This window comes from Halichoeres trimaculatus, unplaced genomic scaffold (genome assembly GCF_033239565.1).
Source record: "Halichoeres trimaculatus isolate MK-OKI-2021-1 unplaced genomic scaffold, fHalTri1.1 fHalTri1_scaffold_21, whole genome shotgun sequence".
Taxonomy (NCBI): Eukaryota; Metazoa; Chordata; class Actinopteri; order Labriformes; family Labridae; genus Halichoeres; species Halichoeres trimaculatus.
Genome location: NW_027437199.1, coordinates 12,170,548 through 12,190,474, shown reverse-complemented (window position 1 = coordinate 12,190,474; position 19,927 = coordinate 12,170,548). Strand labels below are relative to the sequence as shown.

The window sequence follows — 19,927 nt, the reverse complement described above, 5'->3', positions numbered from 1 at the left end:
ACCTCTAGTGATAACATCTGTTGTTTTTGATTGATGTGATTAACTTTTGAGAGTTTCTTTCAACATCAGGGGTTTTAGCGTGATCAACAATAGTGTAATAGTAATCGCAGCTCACCCAGTGGAGGCCCAGACGGCACCATGGCTTTGAGTTCTGCTTTGACCACAGGAGGTGCTGTCTTGAGTTTGGCGGCAGCGTGGTCGATGAAGAGCTGCACCGCCACGTCATCCAACATGGGAAACTGAGACTGCTTCTGTGCAGAAGTCTGACCGTTCTCTGAAGGCCGCTGGACTTTGTGCATCGCCACAGCGGGGTAGGGATTCTCCTGTAGGGGAAGGAAAGACAGTGAGGGAATTAAACAAAGGAGACAAAGGGAGAAACTGTCACGATAAGGAAAACAAAGAAGGAACCAAACAAGAGCAGAACAACAGGAGAGAACAATGTGTGTCCCATGCAATTAGTTTGGTTGATAAAAGGCAAGAAAGAAAAAAGCCTGAGCTAGAGGAATTGAATAAGAGAAGAGGGAAAACACAAAAGCTGAAGTGAAATCATCAAGGAATCGTACGTTTTTGAAGAGCTGCTCAGCCAGCTCCTTAATGTGGTTCATCACTTTGTGTGGACACGCCTCCTCCTGTCGTATCCGCTCCACCTGATTGGCTACAAGCTGTTGAAACGGGACAAAGAAGTGTGATTATTCTCACAATATCTGAGCCAAATATGTCAAAAGAAGGTTTATACATGAAATGTGTTGACAGACTTACATCATCAAACAGGTCAGTGGCTCTATAAGGCGGCCCTCTCTCTGATACAAACGCAGCAAACGCCATGCCATCCAACACCTTCATGAGGAAGTCGTCTTCTGACAGCGCTCTCTGACCCAGGAAAGCCGCCTATGGACACAAACACAGCAGAAAACTCCTTTAGCATCTTTTAAAGCCTTCGTTTCTCACAGGGTCTCACAATTGAGTCATTATCCACAGAAATATCATTTACAGACCTTGTGGAAGCGGATCACTGGTTCTGGGTGGATGCGGATGATGTGTAAACACCAGCGATAACCCTGGAAGAGGCGAGCAAATAGCCAGAGGAAAACTCCCCGGATCTCCTTGTCCTGAAACACACAAAGCAGTCCAGTTAAAGCCAACTGGAAAACACCAGTTATCCAGGGCTTCCTGGCTTAATCCAGTCACATTTGAGACTCATTGTGATGGAGCTGTCTCTAACTCAAATTAAGATGAAGAAAACGTGCACACACAACAGCCTCTGCACAGATCTGATACTGGAGACATGAATCTCTGTAGATTGTTTGATCAAAAATCACTTTTTCTTTGCTGCAGAAGAAAAGGAGTAGATACTTACGAAATCATAAAACTTAAAGGAGGGGGATTGAGTTTCTTACTAAGGTTTTTTGTTTCAAGGTTTCCAGAGAAAAAAAAAAAGAGTCCACCACAAATCAAAATCAAAGTATTAAAAAAGAATAAGTACCATGAATACTTTCTTACCTGGATCTTTAGTGCAGAGGGTTGTGTGGAAGGAGGGGGAAAGGCATGATCAGCGACTTCCAGCTCAGGATCCAAAACCTACAAGAGACAGGAGAAGAGGATTAATCACTCATTGACTGCTTCTGCTTCCCACCGTCCTTCTAATCCAGTGTCGTCCCAGTGTGACCGGACCTGAGAGTAAACTAGAAACAGAAGAGTAACCTCAGTCAGGATTTCCTTCATGATGAGTCACACTGACCTTAATGTACGATGAGTCCATAAATCAAAACTGAATTTTCTTATGGAATGTCTTCTTTATTTGTGTACAGCACTTTGTTTCACTTGTGATTGTTTTTAAACTGATATTTGAATAATACTGAGTTGATAGTTGAGTCGAGTCAACTGTGAGAAAAAAATCTTGACGTGGGCTTGTCACTCTTTTCTGGAAATGTATGGGCTCAGCAGTGAACTGATTCAAACACACATCAGCTGATGGGTAGCCAATCTTAGTAACAGACTATCTGCAACTTTTCCCCAACTGTCTTCTCTTTTTTTCAACTTTGTTTTAATTTTAGTTAAGGTAACTTATTGTCAGTTTTCTTTATGGAAAAAAATACCTGTAAACAAAATAAAAAAAACAACAAACACTATTTTACCAGAATCCAAGCTTTCTTTTTTGTATTGATGCTCAGACTTTTTACAGATTGATTGTACTCTAATAAGATGACAGCATGAAGACTGACACAGTAGCTGTAACAGCTTACCCAGAGCCAAACCAGCAAACAAAACTGATAAAACATCTTTCAGACTCAGGCCAGCACATGAAGATTAATCTGTGACTGTAAGAGGAGAGCAGCAGCTAAGCCCTGATTCACGGTTGCTCCCCAACAATCTCCAGCATCACTTTTCCTGCAACCTTCACTCTGACCAGTGTTTCACAGCAATTTAACAAATGAAACACCTGCCTCACACACACACACACCTCAGCTTTTTAGTTATATGTCCTCTTTTTGTAGAAGGAGGTCAGTTCCCTCTCTGTGAGCTGACTGAACTTACTTTTGTGTCTAATTGTAGCAAAGTTTATGAATCTAAGTTGGTGTCCACTGTTTGAGGACTCAGCCCTTTAACCCAGTGAACTTTCCAGATTTATTTGCATTTGTGCAAAATGATGACAACAAAACAAGAGTCTCCAGGTCAGAGGCTATGAAGCACACAGAGCAACCAACATCAGAAAGCACAAAAACATGAAGAGTGTCACTGAGATTTCTCAAAAGTATTTGTTTATAAGATCAGACCATTCTGAGCTATAGCCTCTTTGGCATGAAGATCCTCTGGTTAAGGGTGAATCTGAGTTTAGGGACTCTTTGAAACATAAAAATGCTGCCTTTAGGGTCATCCAAAGTCTATCAAAGTTGTAGCCAAAAAATTAGATCAGCTCTCCTTCACCTTACTTGGAATTTAATGGCATCTGAAAGACTGATGGGCATGGGGGAGGTCACCTTAAACACAGTTTCGATTGACTTTTTGGAAATAAACAACATCAGCAGAGAAAGATCAAGATAATGAAACGATTGAAAGGACACAATCAAGATAAAAGAAGCACACTGCAAGGTTGGTAGGCACTGTGTGTCTGTGTATTAGCAGATAAGTAAAAGACATGAAGGGAGAGTGGTGTAATAACTAATTACGTAGCAGCAGGTCTGAGGGGTGAAGGACTTTCACAACATAATATATTGATTGAACAAACATAAGGTGGATGTTTTGAGGAGATTAAATGTTAACTTTTTATTTTAAACATCAAAGGCCAAGAGGAAAAAAATCCCCCTGCTTTTTTTCTTTATAAAGCTTTTTCATACACTAGTTAAAAAATAAACAAACAAATAACTTGAATATAATTTCATTGCAGTGAGTATATTTTTGTTGGGCGCAGATATTAAATAGTTTGCAGCTCTTTTAGAGATAGATATTTGGAGCCTTACTTGGCGCCTGCACAGAAAGAGACAGCATTTTTAGCATTTCTGAGTTACAAATATTTAAAACTTGTAAAGAATCCATGGGAATATCAGATTAGAGTCCCAAAATTGTGTCTTTACTCGGCTTCCCAACACACTTGGCACACCAGAGCTGATATTAAGCAATGAATGCCAACTACATCTTCTCCAAACCAAACACATCCCACCCTCAGGCTCCGTGACGTCACATTCACAAACCTGTGCAACTCTGCCAACTCTGTCAATCTTTTTCCAGAAACTCATTTCATAAGCAGTCAGTGATCAAATGAAGGGATTCATCTTGACTGCAACAACAATAAAACCGTTGGCACCAGACTATACAGGATGAGGTGAAGAGGAGAGGATTTCTGGCATTTGGTCAGCACCTTGAGGATAACTGGAAGCAGCGCATTTTAAATAGAGGTGAATAAAAGTGAAAGTTTGCTGACAGGAAACAGACTGCAACAACTGCAGGTGTTTTTCCAAACCTATCCTTAACATGGGAAAACAGATGATGTGTTGAACTATTTTTAGATACGCTTAGAAAAAAATGACTCTTTCAGATGTGAAAGATCCCAAAAGGTGCAGCAATTAGTAAGCAGTCACAGAAATAAATGATAAGATTTAAGACTCATAATGCAGAGGTGCTGATGTGTTACAGGATTTAAAATGAACAAGACTGAATTAACAGAAAAAAGTTTTGGTTTGATGTTTTTTAATCACTTGCAGACCCATTATATGCTCTAATTAACTTGTATGTTTTCTTGTTATCAATGTTATAAATAGAGATTGACCGATATGGATTTTTCAGGGCCAATACGATACCGATTATTTGAAGTCAAGGAGGCCAATAACCGATATTTGAAGCCAATATTAATTTGCAGTCAAAGTGAAAATATTGGTGTCAAAATTTTGAATAATACAAACTCCAACACTTAACTTCACTCAAATACATTTAAGCATGAGTTTATTAAATAGCTCCCAGGCTCAGCAGCATGTTTTATAAAGTTAAATGAAAACTTAAACAAAAACAAATAGCTTAAGTTTTCAGTAAACAAAGTTTTCCAAAGTTTCAATGTAACTGCTATAACTGCACTGCTGATTGGCTGTTTCCCAAGAAATGATACTGTGGGTGGGGACAGTGCTGGGGACTGAGAAGTGACTGCAGACAGCTGAGCAGCTGCATCAGAGCCACAACAACACAGTTTTAAATTTGTTTCTTATCACCCGTAGGATTAAAAAAGGCTGATGCCAATATGCCTCAAAATGCCAAATATCGGCTCAAATAATCGGCCCAGCCGATAATCCGTCTATCACTAGTTAGGGATGTCCCGATAATACATTTTCGCTTCCAATACGATACCGATACTGCAGCATTGAGTACTGGCCGATAACGATATTAATCGGATTCGATATCAGCATTAAACATGCATATTTTTATTACTTATTTTGTAGTATGTCTGTCATGCTAGAAAAGGCTTGATTAAGTGATACTATTCAATCAAAGAACAGAAGTCAGCAACAGTAGGTATAAGGAAAAACTGAGTCATTTATCATTAACCAATGGGTAACAGAAATTTTAACATTAAACATAAAAATACTAGTAATTGAATAAAATAAAGAGTAAATTAAAAGACCCAGAAAATAACCTAAATTAATCAAATAAAAACAGCCGGAGTGGAGTCTGGAATAGACTGCTTATATCGGAGATTTTAGATGCATTCCGATACGATACCGATATTTGGTTTTTTTTGCTGATATCGGACCGATATCCAATGTTAATATCGGACTGGGACACCTCTATCCCTAGTTATAAAACTCTAATTAAATTAATCACCATTGGAGGATTAAAGTGATGACTAGGCCGAAAGTTGAGGGAAGTAAGCACTGTTTTGAGGTGCTGCAAATTCTTAAATAAAGCATCAATAAAAGTTTCAGCAGCAGACTTTTTTTAGCTGATTTCAAAGTCATAATATCATCACATGCCTTTTGCAAATATAATTTTATTGCCCATACAGTAAATTAATCATAAACTGAAGAACATTTCCTGCAAAATTACCAGAACTGACTGCCAAAATGTGTATGTAAAGAGTAATCATGGAGTCATAAAACATATGACATGATAGGTAAGCATCGTAAAGAGTCAAAATTAGGGAAGCAGGAAAGATGTTGAGATTTTCTGCTGATATTACTGAAGGAAAAAGGAAGCTGGGAAACTATTTGTCTGTTTACTAAAATAGATAAAAGGTGTTTCTCAGAATGGGCTGATACCAGATTACTGGGAGATGACATCTGTCAGTTGCAAGAACAAGGACTTTTTAGCAGGTGTTTTTAGTTGATTTAATATTTCAAGCCAATCTTAGAGAAAAAAACATAACCTTCAATTCTGAAAACTGAAACAGAAGTAAAACCCATTACTTCAAACTGGAAAAATAATATTAAAGGAACACCATGAGTAAAATTTGATATTTAAACAAGTAAGATGTCAAATTAGAAGGAAAACAATCCTTAAAGAGATTCCTGGCATCTCAGCCCATAAAGTGCCACCGGGGAATTTATTGCCTGGTAGAAACCACCCACATGATGTTAATGAGACTTCCCAGAGCTCAGTGTGTGAGTGTGTAAGTGTGTGTGTAAGGGGTGTATTCAGTGTGGAGGCTGCAGCTCTTACCATGGAGAGCACAGTCTGGGTCTGCTGGAGGAGCGGCTCAGGCAGCAGGGAGATGTGGACACACTCGGGGATCGTCACAGTGCCGCCGTCCAGGTCTGCAATGATCACGTCCAACTGAAACACACACGTAAACACACTTTTCATGTCTGTGTCAGGCTTCGTGAATCAAAAGTTAGGTGGCGGACACAAAGTCATCTCCATCAGCTTCTCATCACTTACACCTTTGACCCCTGAGCTGATGTCTGTTGGTGCAGTCTGTTAATAATCAGTGTGTCACTGTGAAACAAAATATGAGATAAAAGCTGCAGAGGATGATCAGACATCCCTAACAGGAGTCCTCATTACACTCTCATCAGACTTTAATAAGTCAGCATCAAATTATTTCCTTTGATCACGAGGTCGAGACATTAATTATTGTCTGTGTAGCTGATGTTGGCAACGCTTGTAAAGAACATGGTAAAAAATGTACAGACAAACAGTGGCAGCAAAATTAACTTAAGTGTAGTTTATTAAAAGATAACTGAACCATTGCTCGATGGGTCAGTGATCAACATCAGGGTTCTCCATGTTTCTCAGGTTTTTCATAAAGACTTCTGGCATCTTCGGTTTAATTTTGAAAGATGTTTCGGCTCCTTAAAGGGGCCAGTTTGAGGAGCGACAGAACAATGCATTCTTCTTTTTCTACTTTCTCAATACTGAGGCCAAGCTGCACAGAGAGTGAAAAACAAAGTTCCAGGACACTGACACAGGGCTGCCACAAAGTTCATCCAGGTTGTATGTGTCTTGTAGTTTGCATTTTCATTTTTACCGTCATCATTAGAACATGTTTTGTTTTGTTTTTTATCACATACTATTTCGTTACTTCCTGCACACTCTAATGAAGCCTGAAGCAGCACCCATTATGGGAAATCAGAACACCGCTGCACTTCTGAACGGTAAATTTTGCTTTGTAAAATTACCCGGACTGTGTCAGTAATAGCACACACTTTGTGTCAAGACTGAGTTACCACCTGCGAGCTAAGCATCCAGGTGCAGCTACTCACACTGATGCCAGCTGGCAACCAAATCCCTACAGCTGGCAGAGTGTTATTTAGAGCATGTGAATCAAAACAAAGCTGATAATGAAACTGAAGTCTTGTTTCGTTTCTGTCATCTCACAGAGGAGATTTATGTCTTTTAAGTGAAATTCTTGGAGCAAGATTTAGAGCAACAGTTACCGAAAACTCATCGCTTTATGCCACTTATGTTGTTCTGAAGTTTTCAATAACACTCACATCTAATGGAGCTTTGGGGTATTTTTCTGCATTTCACATGTGAAATGCATTCCTGTATATTTCTTGATGAGGTAACCTTACATAAAACATGTATCAATCCTGTACTAAGGATGACCCAATCTGATACGCTGATCATTATTGACGCAGGATTTTTCAGAGAAAAGTATTGGTATCTGATTGGTAAAAAACAAAACATATGCAAAACATATCATGAAAAAGTCAAAGTCAAGGATCAGAAGTAAAAAAAGATCTGTATTAGGACATCTCTTCACTTTACTTGTCAGACTACGCACTTTTTAAGGTGCCTCATCTCTAAATATCAGGGTGTATGACCACACTTTTGTAGCAGTGCAGCGTTTATTTTGAACAATAAATGCAAAATCTGAGAAAATAAAGCACATTTCATGGCATTTATTTCAATTCCATATCAAGGCATCGGTAAGAACTGTTTTGAATTATTAATATGGACCTAAAGCTGCTTTGAAATGCAAGTTAACCACAATCAATCCTCAACTTATGAAGCTTGTTTTTAAATTTGAGAATTTTAAACACTCTTGTTAATAATTCAACAGCTTTTAAATGTAAACATGCTGAGGTGCGCTTTTCATTTAGGTGCAGCTTAAAAACAGAATTAGTAAAGTAGACTCTGGGTCAAGTTTACAGTCTAACATTGTCTCAAACCCATATAACACTCACAATCATCAAATGCACTCAAAGATTGAAATGCTAGCAAGCAAAGAGAAGAAAAATCTACTCGTCATCTGACAACTGAAGCATCTTCATAGACAGCTGTTTTTATCTGTATTTTATATTACATGACCACTTTGTTTTATTCTTAACTCTGTAGTTTGTAAAATTAAAGATTGAAACATCAGAAAAGTTTTAGTCCAATAAAGAGTTTGTGCATGTTAAACCGCACAGTAAAGAAAAAAGCTGACTCCACAGGATGATTGTCCTAAGCTTCTTGCACAACACTGAGCATCTGCGTTCTCTTTGTCTTACCCAAATAAGAAATATGTTTTTGTACATTCTTTGTACTGTCAAGATGAGAACTCACCAGTTCTTGTGTCTCAGAGCGAAAGAATGAATTGACACCGATGATGAAGGGAGTGGGAGTGCTCAGGACCTCTAGTAGTTTCCCTGGCAGGATGGGAATGTAGGTGAAGCTGGAGGGGACACAAAAAGTAGGAGAATTAACACAACAACAATAAATCTCTTCCTCTGTTCTGTGACTCTGCTAGATCAAATTAAAAATACAGATGTTGAGACACAGCAAAGGTGAGCAGAGGAATGGATTCACACCTGTATTTGAGGGGGAACATGATGGCCAGCAGACCCCGGCATGCGTCTGTTAGTCTCTGGTAGCTGCTGGACAGAAATAGGATCTTATGCTCCGTCAGGGCGGCACAAAACAGATACAACACGTTGACGATACCTGAGGAGGAAAAAGATGAGATATGAGGAATCACAAGGAGAGAAGAAAATCACAAACAAAAGAAGCATTCTGACAAGGTTTGAGGTAAAACATCCTTCTTGTCTATCTCGTTTCTTTATTTGTTAAATGGAAATTCTGTGTTTCCATCATTTTTCTTTTTCAACTTGAGTTATATTACTGTATTATTGATCATACCAAGTTGTCTGAAGAGCTGGGCCACGCTGCTGCCACTAACAGGAAGCGAGTCATCGATGGGGGTTTGGATGACTTGCCGGTCCCCAGCACCTAACGTTATAGTCCTCTATAGATTTAGAGAAAGAAGGAAAGAAAAGAGGGATTTTAAAGGAGGTGAGGAAAACAACAAAGACTTGCTTGCTTCTTGGAAAAATCAGGGTTTGACAGCGTGCTTTAATCACAGTCGTGCGTGTCTGGAGAGCAGCGTGATCAGCGACAGAGAGATGGACAGGGATCCCAAAAGCTTAGCGGGTACATCACAAATCAAACACAAGCAGCTCCAGCTGATCAGAATGAATGGAGCTTAGAGGGACTCCATGCCAACGACCTTACAACAAACAACAACATATCAAAGGGAGAAATCTCAGCAACATGACAGGTGTCATGTGCAGGTGATTTTCCACCGCGGTCCAGTGTGAGCACAGCAGGAAAGGAGATTTATCAGAGTAAATCTGCAGGGATGATTCAATTCAGGCCGTGAAGCGTGTCCAATGTTTGAATTAACACATCCGACATTGAACACTGTGGAAAATCTTAACTGGTCTGACCTGGGCTGATTCAAAGAGTCTTTCTAAGAGGGATAAAACATTACCATTCATTCATGTTCTGCTGTTTCTAATAACTGTGTCCTCTCTAGTGCGCTCCAGTCCAGACTCAAAACAAATCCAATAAATATTGATTTGTGAGTGGTTTTGATAACAAGCGTCAGCCAGAGGGGAGAGATGGATGAGTTATAGAGCAAAAATATAAATCAATACAGGACGAGCTCTTTCAAACAGAGCAGCCAAACACTGAGGAGTCATTGTACCGCAGAGCCTCATCAACTGCATTCAAGGCTTTTGTTTAATCAGAAGGTTGTATTGCTATAGAATTTGAAACTAAGAATGACTGTACAAAGAAAGACTGTTGAGGACTCTAACAGCACCAAATATTGTGCATCAACTGCCCCTGCTATCTGCTCCATCTTGAGCCCTGATTCACAAAGCATGATGCAAGAAGGATATTCAATGCAGCACAATTTGGGTTGTGATAAAAATCCACATTTTACTCATGAATTCAAGTCTGAGTCCAACCAAAGAGAAAAAAATGATCTGAAAAGAGACATCAATTCAAAAAGTAGAAATCTGAGGTCTGTGTGCACCAGATGAGCTAGGGGGAAAAAAGTGAATAATTAATTTTATGCTTTCTACAGAAGCAGCAAGCGTCAGCACCCGTTGATGAGCTGTTAGCGTCTCGAAACAATGACCGACATCTGATCAGCATGTGTGCTCAGATTACTGTTTGGCAGAAACTAGAGATTTAAATGGGCTGGGTGGCTCTAATGCACCATCTTCTTTGGTAGGCTGTGCAATATTTCTGCTAGTTGCAGAGCAAACTCAGATTATAAGGATTGAATGACTCATTTTAATAAGTGGGAAATTACAGCTTGAGAAACTAGTACCCTGACATGAGCACAATATCCAGCAGAGATCAGATGTTGGTCACATTTTGAGTCAAGCGTTTTGATTGGTTCTCCAGCCACAGAAAGTGTGCATGGTTAGCTGAAGAAAATCAGTGGAGATAAAGAAGCTGAGAAAGCTTGGAGCTGATTGTCTGAAATGTGAGGGGAGAATGAAGTCAGGCTGGCGTACCAAACTCTCTTCTCTCTCCTCCTGGCCCGGCTACACAAGCACCCAGCAGAGAGACACACACACACACAAATACACACCCCGCAGGATAAGACACAGGTTAGAAACTAAAGATGCCCAAACTTGACAACAATATAAGAGTAATGTTTCAGCCAAAACAGGTAAGCTGCACAAAGGATAACATGATAAACATGGACTGTAAGATGTAAAAACATGGTATGAGCATTACAGATGACAACTACATGTGCAAAACAAAGTAAGAGCATCATTAAGCATTATGCAACACAATGACAGCAACAGATGAATAATAGAACATTTCATCCTTGACTTAAAAGTAACAAACAGCAAGAAGGAAAGGTCATTTCTGTTGAATTAATGTAAAACATCTTTAATTCTATACAGGAGAAGGTCTGTATGATACCAGAAATGTGTAATGTTTGATAAAACTTCACAAAATTGCTATGAAGATGTAGAGTACATAAATACACCACTATCACAGTGTAAGTAGTAACCTTACTCTGGTCTTGAAAATCAAGCTAATGCAAAAATGCAAAGTGAATGCAGCTCCTTTAGTGTCCACCTGCACTGCCTCCACAGCTTAAGGACCCCAGCACTGCTCTAAGTTAAAAGGCATCAGAAAAATCCACATATTCCTACAAGTTTCCTCCAAAAGAATCAGAGAAAGGAGCAATGGTGCAGCCATTATGAGCATGTCAATGCAAGGTTTAACTCTAATTCAGTGATAAGTCCTGGAAATCTGTTATTTCAAGACACTAAAAGATGAAAATGGCACCTGCATTGGTTGTAAAGAGGGAAAAAATCTGCAAATGGGGTAAGAAAATAATACTTATCAAGTTTCTTCAAATAAAAATGTCTTAGTTGCTAGGCACCGCCCTGCTGGTTGTGGCTGCCTGTTGCAGCAGCTCTCTCTTCCTTGTCATTTTTACTTTTGGAGTGGGTCATTACTTTGTATGGTTCATTTGTTGGTCATGGACACAAAACTGGTTTTGTGTCCATGACCAACAGAGACTTAACAGACTGCTGAAGAAGCTCAGTCCTGGACCCTGTGGAGGTGGAGGCTGGCTGAACTAGAGAATGATGGACAATCTGTCATCATCTATTTTGCTATGGAACTTTTTTTATGGAACACTTTCTTAATTTTGTTTTCTTGATTGCTGCTGTGACTCCTCCTGAATTTCTCCTCTGTGATAAATAAAGTATTTTCTATTCTTTTCTATTAGTACAAGAAACTAAACAAATAGGTGTAATGTATGTCCTTCAACATCATAAAATTAGATTGTCAGTCTTAGTAAAAGTCTGAGAAGATTTCTGTGAGTTCTAATAAATGTTTAATAAAAAAAAAATAAAAATTGTACACTTTGAAGGACTATTATCTCATTGAAAAACGATTTTTCATTCATTTTTGCCAGCACCAATTGATACCAGTGCCTACTGATTAGTATTAATCCTAGAAATGATGATCCCAAGTGTTAACTTTGCACCTGTGCCATCAACAAGTAAAATATGATAGAACTAGAATTCTGAATGAGAAAAAAAGCTCACTGTCAGAGTTTTAACAGGGACAAATAAAAGGTATTAGAGCAGAACTTAACAGTAGTGAAAAGACGAGCTTTACCATACACACATTCTGCAAAGGTACAGAGTAATAGCCACCATGAGCACAACTATCCATCACACGAACTCTTTTGCTCTATCATGATTTTATAATGGTCACTGTAATGTGTCATACTTCCTATTCTTTAAAAAGTTGTTAGGCTTTCCCCACATCACATGACTGACTGATAACTGAAACAGGTGCTCGTTCTGATACTGGAATCAGAGGTTCCTGTTATTCAGTCACGTTTTCAACCTCATTGTCATCTACACTGAGCTGATAAGAAGTGAGGAAAAGGGAAAGTCATAAGCTACGCGAAAGGAAATGCGTGTTTCGTCATGTAAGTAATAAAGAAGCAATAACGTTAAGGATAATTGCTTGCTCAACTTTCAGTTTGTAAGGGGGAATCACTCAGATGCAGCTGTTAAATGTCAGAGGGAGCAGTTGGCTCCGTGACAGGAAGTGTCAAGAAGCGGGGAAATAAATCCCCTCTGTCACCTATTGAGGAGAAAGTTATTAATATGTTCCTGTAAAAGCTTAAATCACAAATGGGCTGTGAGCAGAGCAGATAACCATCATCCAAAGTAAACAGAAGTCATCCACCCACACTTAAACACACACACACCCACACATACACACACTGGTCTCCAAATACAGATCACTGGTCAGGGTTCAGGTACATATACACATCTTGAACAAAAAAAACATATATTTTGTCACTTGTTTTTATTGTTTTGGTTAAATTTATTATCCTAAACTATGAATCCATCCTCCACTCTGGTGATTCCCAATCCCTCACATCAGGGTTGTGTAAACTGCTGAGACAAATAACTGGAGTGTTATGACACCCCCCAGGTCAACCTATTCCCGTCAAAAACTTCAACTAGAAAAAATGTTTTACTCTCAAAAGACACAGCGTAGATTTGAACTTTTATCTTTCAGAGAAATGCGAAACAGTTGATAAAAAGCAGCCTGAGGTTACAGGAAAGAACAATGAACCACTCAGTAACTCCAGACTAAACACGGTGATGTCTCAGTCTGGCTCACAGGTACTGCACATTAATGTGGCTCAAAACTTCGGCCATGTTCTGTTGACCCACATTTTGCCATATTTACTGTTAACTGAGCCTTGTCATCCTCAGTAGGCATCACTTGGTCTGTCAAGCTCTTTGTTCTTGAACTGAGCATGTGTTGTTTCCAAAGTTCAATGCTAAAAAAGAAAAACAACTTAATGAACACTTTTTTATAACTGAAATGTTTACCACTGTGACCTAAAAAAGTATATTTAATAAAATTCTTGGCCTTGAATGCTGTGCTGAGTTTGGTCTGTAGGTAGGTCAGTAAGTTAAACTGTGTCTAAAGAGGCGTTATATGTTCTTTATTTGACTTGTAGTAAAACATTACAGAGCCTCAAAACAGGAAAATACAAGTTAAAAGCTGCTGTGAGGAGCTGGTTATCAAATGGACTGAAATAAAAAATGCTGCTTCTTTAAAACATAAAAACGCAAATAAGACCTTGAGAAAAAGTCTGTACTATGAATTTTTCTAAACATAACTGCTGTCACAAAGAAGGTTTTAGGAGAAAAAGCCTTTTTGTATAAATTCTGCAAAAAGACTACACAATGAGGGAGACACCAGTGAACGACAATACAAGACCACCAATCCACACCACTCTGTCAACTGAGGGGGGTCTCCTTTACTTTTACATAAAGCATCTTTGAGGTCTTGGGGCAAGGCTACCATCCATTCAACACATTAAAAATTCAGCTGTATAATTTTCTTCTTCTTTTTTTTTTACATATCTTCTAAAACAAATACAAGATGTTTGCAAAATGTTATTTTTAAAATGTTATTTTTATGTTGTAGTAAATGTATTATTATGTCCTTTGATGCATCATTACAACTCAGCTGGTTCCTTGATGTGAAGAAGTCGTTCTAACTAAATAATTCATATTTTATCTTAGTTCACCAATGAACTACTTCTCCTTCCTTTCCACTCTCTGATTCTATTTCACTTTTTAGGGGTTAAAAAAGGTAATGTACATAACTGCACGAAACAAATTGCCCCTCTTATTAGAGCTCTATGTTCCTTTTGGACACTGATATGCTAAACCATCTTAAGACGATGCTGATCAAAAGAAGAAATCATCACATAGTTCAACATAACCGTTTCCAAATAAGCTTGAATAGAAACTACATTAGGCTAATATTTAAAGAAATATCAGACTCTGTGCAAATTAATTTAAGTTACTCATATAAAAATAATCCTAGATGTATGACAAAATAGGAAAGCAGGTATTTCTAGCTCATACTCATCACTGATGCTTATAAATCTATCAAATACAAATGCAAATATTTTATCACATTTTAAATTGAAAAATAAATTCATCAATTAAAAAAAGTCCTTTATAGGCACTGTAGATGATAGTGTCTTTATTTTGTGTGTTACTACAACAGCACGTTCATAGCTGAGCTGATTTCTGTTCTGTGTTCAGGCTGAGGTGGAACAGACAGGCTCTTTTCTAATGGCACACACTCAATGAGGCTGACACAAGAGTCCTGTGAGATTTAACAGTAACAGGAATGTGTGTGAGTGTGTGTTAGTCCTTTCAAGTGGCCTGTGCTCTTCTCGAGTTGGAGGAACAGAACTGTTTGTGCCCTGCTGGAGGAAACAGGACAAACTCATCTGTCAAAGGCTGGAGGATCTGTGTGTCAATATCTAGATGTTTGTCAAGTTCAGAGGAGACAGACTGCATACATTACATTAGCTCATCTGCAGCTTTTAAATCAGACTATTGTTGTGCTTGTGAACTGTTTGGTGATTGTGTTTTTGTGTGTGAGAAGAGCTGCACTTAGCCTGTGTTGTTTTGGTCTGTATGTGTGTTAATACTGATTAGATCTGGTGCTGTCATTCAGACACTGTGCTGCCTGGTAGGAAGCCATCTGCTGCCCCATATGTTCACCTCGCAACTGAACTTCAACCTGTACAGCGCTTGTTTTGAACGTATGTGTGTGTATCTCAGGGAGTGCAGAAACAATCCATAAATAATCAGTGTTCTGAAACATATAAAAAAAGCTGAAACAAATCTAGACAATGACAAAAAAGAAAAAAACTGCATGAAATGATTAACATGGTCCTGTAGAAACTGACAGCAAAATACGTGATAAAGCAGGTCAAATCACACATGATTTGAAATGAGAGCACAAAAGAAAAGGAAAATAAACACGAGTCTGTTTGATCAACAAAAACATCGAGCTGGTTGTTGATTGGTGAAGCTTGCAAAAACAGGAAATGTTACCTGAAGACAGGCCAGCAGCCAGTCACAAGCCAGCACCTGAGGAACCTTTTCTAAACTACAAACTGGGGACTCATTTATCTGTAACACAGAGGAACCAGTGTACAGTGGAGTGCACGCACATGACATACAAAACATCTGGAAACCACAGGAGGAGGGATCAACTGATGTGCATTCAGAGAATATAGACACTTCTACTGCTTGTGCAATTGTTAAGACTTTGACTTTGTAGTTCAATTGCAGAAAAAGATGAGGAAAAAGCAGAAAGAAGTCACTATTTTCTGGATATGATTTAAGAAAAACATGGCTTTTAGAAATTATAGAACATTTGAATAAACAAAACATGAAAAGAATCATAAAATGTAATGTGAAAAGAAAATCTAAAGTGCTCTCAAGTAGTGATGCCTTTGGTTTTCACATGCCCTGTATCTGCAGAAGTGAAGACAAACTCTGCTGCTTTCTGACTGAGTTATTTCAGCTATTCTGCAAGTAAACAAAGGTAAACAAAAAACTGAAGCATGGTTTCAAGAGTCTCAGATATGAAAAGTTACATAATAAAAACACAAACATGCTTGCTTATCTTGTTATAAATAGAAAGACTGTTGTCTTCCTTTATGGACGTAAATTTGCTTTTTGCTTGTAAAGTTTATAACTCTGTGTCTCCTAGTTAGCCTGTTAGTTTTAAAATGAACTAAGTTATGTGTTTGTAGAGAGTCTGACTAAGCTGATGAAAGCCCTGAATGTGCAGCGTCTTAGTCTGTGTGTGCAAAGAAAGTCCAAACCTGGAAAATAACAAAAAGAAAAAAAAAATCTTTCTATTGTTGCGAGCTAAAGCCTGATCTGATCTGACTTGTGGGACAAATAAAAACTGTTTTTTTTGTTTATTCTTCATCATTGCTGAAAAAGAAAGACATGGATTACCAAAGGGGTGGTGTTAGAAATGAGGATCATGTTAGCATTTGTGAAAAATAAAGGTGGGGCCTTATTTTTTTTTCCTTTAGCTTCAACACCACAGCTTACTTGTGTTTTGTTGGTAACAGGTTTTTATACATATATATTCTTTGTTAAACTACACAACTTTACTTTTTCTTCCTGCCTATACAGATTTTTTGAAAATCTACATATTTATATTTTATATATGAAAAGCCCGTTTTCTAAAGATTCCTGTCCCAAATTAGAGGCAGCAAGATATTTTTTTTTTTATTTCAACAAATAAAAGTCTGGGCAACTATTTAAAAAGTATAATAACGTCAAAGCTAGTAAATGGTTTGTAATAACTGTATTAAGACAATTAAAGCAATTTGATCCAAGTGATAGTGAGAAAATCATGTTGCAATCTGAGCTGATAAATGTTGAAATACAGTTAAATGAACAAATGAATGTAATGCATGCGTAAAGGGATTGAAAGATCACTTGTTTCAGTTTAATCCCAAAGTGGAAGTCAGAGGACTGTGGTAACTAAAGCACAGTCACCTCAGTAGTGAAGAGGCAGTACAATCAAGTCAATCACAGCTAAGGTTTGCATCACAGGAATGTGTATTTACATCTCTGACAAGCCGCAATGGAAAAATACGATGTGTCAGTGCAAAACTCTTCTTCTTTCAACGGCTTACTGCCTGAAGAAGATGTCTGCTGAGCAAAACACTTGAAAACAAAAGGAGCATATGTAAACCACTCAGCAAAATAATTTACTTTGAAGGATCATGACAAGAGGTCAAGGGTCAGCAGTTACCTGTGAGCCTCCAGCGATGGGGATGACACAGGTGAGGAGGTTTCCTATCACTGTTTCTAACGGGGCAGAGAGGCCATCTACATGGACGGTGTAGATCAGACCCAGACAGTTCTGTTTGATGGAGACAGAGAAAGAGGTCAAGGGTCAACAAGGACAACCACAACCCTTCAAGTATGATAGAAAAAATCATTTAACATAACATTAAAAATGGATGGTGTGAAGTGTTGGTGTTTTTGTGTGTTTTCGTACCCTGAACACTTCGGTGTAGTCCAATCGGGACACCAGCACCAGGCTCTTGGGGGAAAAGACCTGAGCTGATTGGACGACGGCCGGTGCTTCATCCGCCTCATCTGCCTCGCTGGCCTCAGCTTTCTGCAGCTGGACACATAGGTGACAGGTGTTATAACCCCTTCTGCAGACGAAGACTAAAAGCCTCAATTGCCACGCTCTGCGCCAAAGCATGATTGTCCCTCATTCACAGTCCCCCAACTGCTCTGCTCTCAATTAGCTCCAGGTCTGAGTGAGCCTTAGCATGTTCACTTTCTCTACACACATTATCCCATTGGGTATTAAATGTATCACTTTTAGTTCATAAGATACATAGACTCTGATAAATGATGTCTGTCTCACCTGGCTCCGGTCCAGACCCTCCCAGAAGGTGAAGCAGGCACAGTAGTGACGCTCTGAGTTGATGTCAGTCAAAACCGCTACAAAGAAGGAGGCGGGCTGCCGCTCAGGAACCAGCTGCCAACCACTGGGCTGACAGAACTAGAGAGAAAGAAGAAGAGGGTTGTTCAGGTTAAAGAGGGGAAAAAGTTATTACACCAGACACTAGAGGAGGAACAGGAGCATGAGTTTGGTGCAGGAAACATACAAAGAAAGATATGTACAGGCCTGGATATCAGACAGTGACAGTGTTAAAACTTTTCAACTGGTCTATACAACATAAAAATGAAACCAAATGTCTTACACACTGCAAAAAACTGAAACTCTTATGAAGTGTTTTTGTCTTATTTTCAGTAAAAAAAATGTCTTTTGGAATTAATTTGAGCCACAATCACCTGACCAGTCCAAAAACATTTTTGATTTTAAGTTATTTAAAGACAAAAATCTGCCAGTGGAACAAGAGAAAAGTTACTTGTTTTAAGATATTATTCTAGTTTCAAGCAAATTTTCAAGCTTAGTTCTCTCGTTTCATTGGCAGACTTTTTGTCTACTTGTTATAAGCAATTCAGACCTCATTTTTCGAGTTTAATGAGACAATTTTTACTTCAAATAAGACAAAAACACTTGATAAGATTTCAGTTTTTTGCAGTGTACCAAACGATGTGGGCGTATACTTGGATTCTTTTCTACTCATGTTTTAAGAGCTTTAAACATTTTTAGTATGTTGTTTTGAATATTTATTTGAACAACATGGAGAGAAACTAGAAAGCCTTTCTGTTATTGCTGTTGAGAAAGCAGAAGTCAGCATTAGCACTGTTTGTTCAGATATTTCTTCCTAGAAGTCACAATTCATCAAGTTACCTCACTGGCATCTAAAGTTAAATCAGTTTTTTACAGGGATGCATGTTATTGGATTTTTGCCAATATCCGATATGCCGATATATCGAAACCCCTTTTGGCCGATACCGATACCGATAATCACAAGTTTGTTTGTTTTTTTCACTGTAAAGAAAGCTAAGTCTATCCTGTACTGGAATTCATAGGTTACTCTTATTGTGACGGTCTTATTTGTTTAAGAAACACACATAAAACAAGACAAAAAACATTTGATTTTACAACAAATAAGAAATGTATTATTTTTTCAAACTCAAGACATTCAGTATTGAAATACAGAAAAACAATTTCTTTAGATCACATGAACTTTAAATGTACAATGCATTTTTAAACATAACCAAGTTGCATTTGATTATTTTAGAGCTTTTAGAGAGATTTTCAGATGGAAAATAATAATAATCCTAACTGAATAGCACCTTATCCGCTGTGCGTATCGGCAGAAATTTTCATATCTGCCGATACCGATAAACGTGTTTTTAAGCTTTTATCAGCCGATACCGATATTGTGCCGATATCATCCATCCCTAGTTTTTTATGTTTACATGTTATCTTGGTTGTTGGTGTGAAGAATGTTAAAATAAAGTTATAAACAGCTCAAACACAATTAACTACTTCTTTGCAGATTAGACGTTTTACTTTTAAACGGTCTTCTAAAATTATTTTTCTTACAGTTCAGAGTGTGACGGCTGCATCCTTCCCTCATGTAATTCCTGTAGTGTTGGTAATTAGACAAAGGCTTTAATGTGTGCAAGTGTTGACTTACCAGCTCAATCCCTTGTGGGAACGGGCTGTCCTCCCAGTCTTTCTCAGGAAACCGCTGGAGAATTCGACCCTGACCCTCACCCTCCACTGCAGACAGACAGACAGATACAGAGGTCATTCTGTGTTATTTAGACTGTTTGTTGTCTGTTTGTTTCTCTAAATGAGCTCCTTTGAGGTCATCAACATGATGTTTGCTGTTTCACTTTTGTTATGGTAGCTAAAGAAAAATACTCTAAAAATCAAACCACTG

At 38.4% G+C, this 19,927-nt stretch overlaps 1 protein-coding gene across 6 annotated transcripts in view; it reads right to left on the bottom strand.

Annotated features, from left to right (window-relative positions):
* The window catches only part of sbf1 (SET binding factor 1), a 70,083-nt gene that overhangs the window by 21,593 nt on the left and 28,563 nt on the right, over positions 1–19,927 (bottom strand). For 3 of the 6 annotated variants that reach the window (XM_074697732.1, XM_074697733.1, XM_074697737.1), the window contains exons 2-16: positions 19,679–19,764; positions 17,986–18,123; positions 17,605–17,733; positions 17,356–17,466; positions 15,627–15,704; positions 10,716–10,745; positions 9,046–9,151; positions 8,718–8,850; positions 8,473–8,581; positions 6,142–6,255; positions 1,501–1,578; positions 996–1,109; positions 760–888; positions 564–662; positions 116–323 (exon numbers count right to left, since the gene is read on the bottom strand). In XM_074697732.1, coding sequence (XP_074553833.1) covers positions 116–323; positions 564–662; positions 760–888; positions 996–1,109; positions 1,501–1,578; positions 6,142–6,255; positions 8,473–8,581; positions 8,718–8,850; positions 9,046–9,151; positions 10,716–10,745; positions 15,627–15,704; positions 17,356–17,466; positions 17,605–17,733; positions 17,986–18,123; positions 19,679–19,764 — 1,662 coding nt within the window. The remainder of the gene's footprint in view (positions 1–115; positions 324–563; positions 663–759; positions 889–995; positions 1,110–1,500; positions 1,579–6,141; positions 6,256–8,472; positions 8,582–8,717; positions 8,851–9,045; positions 9,152–10,715; positions 10,746–15,626; positions 15,705–17,355; positions 17,467–17,604; positions 17,734–17,985; positions 18,124–19,678; positions 19,765–19,927) is intronic. The other 3 variants (XM_074697736.1, XM_074697738.1, XM_074697735.1) reach the window with 2 other exon arrangements.